The sequence below is a fragment of the Kryptolebias marmoratus genome, linkage group LG11 (assembly GCF_001649575.2).
Source record: "Kryptolebias marmoratus isolate JLee-2015 linkage group LG11, ASM164957v2, whole genome shotgun sequence".
Taxonomy (NCBI): Eukaryota; Metazoa; Chordata; class Actinopteri; order Cyprinodontiformes; family Rivulidae; genus Kryptolebias; species Kryptolebias marmoratus.
The window spans coordinates 26,986,700-26,990,877 of record NC_051440.1 but is presented as its reverse complement, the minus strand read 5'-3'; the positions used below and the strand labels follow the sequence as shown (position 1 = coordinate 26,990,877).

At 50.8% G+C, this 4,178-nt stretch overlaps 2 protein-coding genes across 2 annotated transcripts in view; one reads left to right on the top strand and one right to left on the bottom strand.

Moving 5' to 3' along the window:
* LOC108251031 (transcription initiation factor TFIID subunit 4) overlaps positions 1 to 1,764 on the top strand; it is a 9,703-nt gene extending 7,939 nt beyond the window's left edge. Inside the window, exon 15 of the mRNA XM_017441185.3 lies at positions 479 to 1,764. Coding sequence (XP_017296674.1) covers positions 479 to 643 — 165 coding nt within the window. The 3' untranslated portion in view covers positions 644 to 1,764. The remainder of the gene's footprint in view (positions 1 to 478) is intronic.
* Positions 1,765 to 1,769: 5 nt separating this feature from the next.
* On the bottom strand, positions 1,770 to 3,972 carry LOC108251032 (BTB/POZ domain-containing protein kctd15; the record flags this gene model as incomplete). The annotated part of the gene is given in 4 exon segments (XM_025002837.2): positions 1,770 to 2,014; positions 2,656 to 2,961; positions 3,551 to 3,695; positions 3,923 to 3,972. Coding segments are annotated over 4 exon segments (663 nt in total), but the record flags the coding sequence as incomplete, so codon positions are not given.
* Between the last annotated feature and the right edge of the window lie 206 nt (positions 3,973 to 4,178).

Below are 4,178 nucleotides of genomic sequence, written 5' to 3'. Positions count from 1 at the left end.
CCCCGGGTTCCACAGTCCCCGGGTTCCCCAGCCCCCGGGTTCCACAGTCCCCGGGTTCTCCAGCCCCCGGGTTCTACAGCCCCCGGGTTCCGCAGTCCCCGGGTTCTACAGTCCCCGGGTTGTGCAGTCCCCGGGTTGTGCAGTCCCCGGGTTGTGCAGTCCCCGGGTTCTACAGTCCCCGGGTTCTGCAGTCCCTGGGTTCTCCAGTCCCCGGGTTCTACAGTCCCCGGGTTCTGCAGTCCCCGGGTTCTGCAGTCCCTGGGTTCTACAGTCCCCGGGTTCTACAGTCCCAGGGTTCTACAGTCCCAGGGTTCTACAGTCCCTGGGTTCTACAGTAGAACCTCTCTTTAAATCAAATCGAGTTGGTTTCCACCTTTTTCTGATTCAGATCTTCTTCAGGTCTCTTGAATATTTCAGTACTTTGTAGAACTTTACTGTTCTGGTTCTGCCTCTAACACACTGCCCCCTCCCCCCCCAGGTGGCCTCAGGCTCAGGTGCGGGTTCCTCGGTGACCCCCTCCGCCCGTCAGCAGCAGCTCCGGCAGCGGATCACACGAGTTAACCTCAGGGACTTCATCTTCTGCCTGGAGCAGGACCGCAGCACAAGCCGCTCTCTGACGCTCTACAAGGCCCTGCTGAAGTGAGGAGCCCTGCCCCCTGCTGAAGCGAGGAGCCCCGCCCCCCGAGTCCTCACACACCTGCAGCGTCTCACCTGGACCCCCCAGCCGGACCCTCAGTTCTGCTGTTCCGGCTCTGATTTTAAACAATGTCTCGGGTCTGCAGGTCCGGTGTTAAAGGAGCACTTCGCTGTTGACCCCTGACCCCCGGACCCCCCGCTGCTGGGAGTCACACCAGAACAGGAAGTTCTGTCAGCCTGAACCAGAACCTGGACTCTGCTCCTTTTTACCTCCACAGATTCTCAGACAGGAAGTTTTCTACAAACTCTCAGGGACGGTTCTGTTGGTTCTGATCCACATCAGTCCTCCGTAAGTAGGAACAGATTTTATTGGTTTTATTGATTATTTGATCGGTTCTAAACGGACCCGCCTCACGTTGGTTCCGCTCAGCGACGTTTTTAAAGGAGAAACCAGAACTCCACAGGTGGAGTGTCAGAGCCGCTCTGATTGGCTGTCAGCGCCCCTCCCCCCTCCTGCTGTACCTGAACAGGTGCCTTCTGAGTGGCCCCTCCCCTCTGGTTTCAGGGCGTCGGAGTGCGACTCGACCCGGTTCTGCTGGCCGGGTCGGAGCGCGAGGCCGCAACCCTTTCAACGTTTAATCATGTGACCGACACGCTCCGGGCGTCACTTCCTGCTGAGAGTCCGACAATCAATCAGCGCCGGCAGGTCCAGACGGACCCATCAGAACCAGAACTTTCTCTTTTTTTTATGTTTTCTAACATTTTTCAGATCAAGAACTGATGATGAGCAGATTAAATCTGAGTGTTTTCCCATCATGCATCAGCAGGTGGTCACGTGACTCCTCCTCTTCGTCGCTGTGATCTGATGAAGAAGAAGCTGTAGAACCTGTAGATGCAGTCGGACCTCAGAGTCTGAAGGTTTTTAACGCTTTAAACATCTTTTAGTTTGGATTTAGCTCCGCCCCCTTTAGCTTGAACCGACGCCGAACATTTTGAGCTTCGACCCGTCTGCCGGGCGGTTCTGATGGTTCCGAATTTATTTATATTTCCTACTTCCTGTTTTCAGCCTGATGCAGTTTTACACGTGTTTGTACCTTTTTGCTACAAAATAAAATGAAGAAGAAGAAACTTTGTGGGTTTTTATGTTTTTATCAGAACAAACAGGTCGGGTCCAGTTTCCACGAACAGAACCGGGTCCTCAGGTGAGTCTCCGCCCTCAGTCCAGAGGTTCCTGTTTGACCCGGATCGGGCTGCTGCTACTGGACCAGCCGAGCCTCAGCTCGCGACACAGGATGTACTCGCTGAACTGCGTGGAGTCCACGCCGCCGCCGCAGGACGCCTTCACGGCGAAACCTTTCTGAAAGAGGCGCTCCAGGACCTGTGGGAGCACACGGAGAGCCGGGTCAAACCGGGCTCGGTAAAACCTTTAAAATCTGATAAACTAGTTTTATTTGACTTAAAATGTCATTTTTTCCAAAAAGATTTTTTTACTTTATTTTAAATGAATTTAAGTTTGTTTAATATTTACTTTAAATTATATTCTTTTTAATACCTTTTTAAAATAATTACACTTTGTTAATCTAATAGTTACACTTCAAAGTTTATTTTTGACTTTTTGTTTAGTTTAATAGGAAATAAATGAATAAATTTAAGGAAAAAAACTAAGTTTTAATCCTATTTTTCCCTAATTTTTATTTAAATTACTTTTTAATTTTTTAGCTTTATTTTTTGATGAAGTATTTCTATGTCAGGTTTTATTTTTCTTTTGAAATGTAAAAAAGGTAAAAACCAAACCAATAAAAAGTGAATCTGATGAATGAAAACAGGAAACATCTGGACTCTCGGTCCTTCAGGTCAAAATTAGGCTCCGCCCACCACAGCAGCAGCCAATCACCACACAGGTTTCCCTCTGACAGATACCTTTTTGGAACAACAGGTTCTGATGTTCTGTTAGATCAGAACCAGCAGGAAGTGAGGAGTCCTGCTGCTGGGCTCTGATTGGCCGATGGCCTGTCTCACCTGTACGGAGTTCAGTCGGCAGTATCCGTTGAGCGGGAAGCGGATCACGTGGGTCGGGTCCTGGTTCCAGCCGGCGTTCACAGAGTTGCACATGACGTCTCCGGTTTCGGGGAAGACCTCCTCGATCAGAACCTTCTCCCCACTCAGAGCGATCCTCTCACCCAGGTCGGGTGTGACCCGAACCACCAGAACCTCGCAGGGCGCCGCCGCCCGCCGGGCCTCCCGCTCCGCCTGCCAGCGCTCCAGCTCGCGGACCATCGGGGTCAGTTGGTAGAATCGGGCCTCCTCGTACAGTTGGGGGAAGTCCTGAGGGAGGGGTCAAAGGTCAACAGGTGGAACGTTGCCACAGAAGTTACCTGAAGTTCTTTTTCGACTTTAGGTAACCTCTGATACCGCCTCGTCCACTTCGTGTCTCTGTTGTTGCTTTTACTTTGAAATTCTACCTAGCCTTGACTACCTGTTCCTGTACCTTACACAGGCTCAGATGTTCTCCTCACCTGGAAGCTCCATGAGGCTGATTCTAAGCCCCGCCTCCTTTAAAACCCCACCTCTTCTCCCCAAAATAAAGGATGGATGTTTGACTGACACACACACACACACACACACACACACAGACTACAGTTGTTAAAGTGTGACTTAACGCATCCCACAGTAACCATGGTAACAGCTGTGTGTGTTACCATCTGGGTTAATGTGAAAACAGTGATGGATGATGGTTTTGATCAAATTTAAAACTTTTTAAAATCTTGTAAGATCTGCATCAGACTGATTAATCAATCAAAAAGATCAGATGATGTCATCATGTGACATCATCAAGTAATGAGGTGATGTCACCGTGTGATCAGATGACTGTAACAGGTGATGTCATGTGATTATGTGACATCAGCAGGTTTACCTGGAAGTCCTCCGGCAGCAGCAGCCTGCAGGTTCTCAGGAAGCTCAGGATGTAGCGGAAGATGTTCCCGTCTCTGTCGATGAAGTAGTGCTGCTTCAGGCTGTCCAACACGATCGGCTCCGAACCGTTAAACAGGCGGCTGATCCTGCAGGTGCACGTGCACACACAGACACACGTGCACGCACGGACAGGTGGGGTAAAAAAGGGAACGTTGTCAAGAACATCATTTAGGAGGCAATTAGTTCAGAATTTAGAAAATATTCAAACCTAAAACTTTAAAACTTTTATTTCTGTAAAAGAAGAAAACAGAAACAGCCAACGCCTAAAAACCTTGGAGAACCCTGAGGACACACCTGCCCGCTGACGCCTCACCTGCACTCGGGGAACTTGGTGAGCGTGGCCAGGCTGCTGGTGTACATGTGGCCCCCCACGTCGATGTGGACGGGGGCGTTGGCCTTGGTGAGCTGGGCGGGGGACGGGATGCCCTGGGCGCCCACAGGTGACACAGGTGAGCGACTCACAGACATCCTGGACAAGCTCCGCCCTTCCTGTCACAGGTAAACACAGGTGGGAGGAGTCTGAGGTCAGATATGACAGCATCACGACCCCCCCCCCCCCCCCCCCCCCC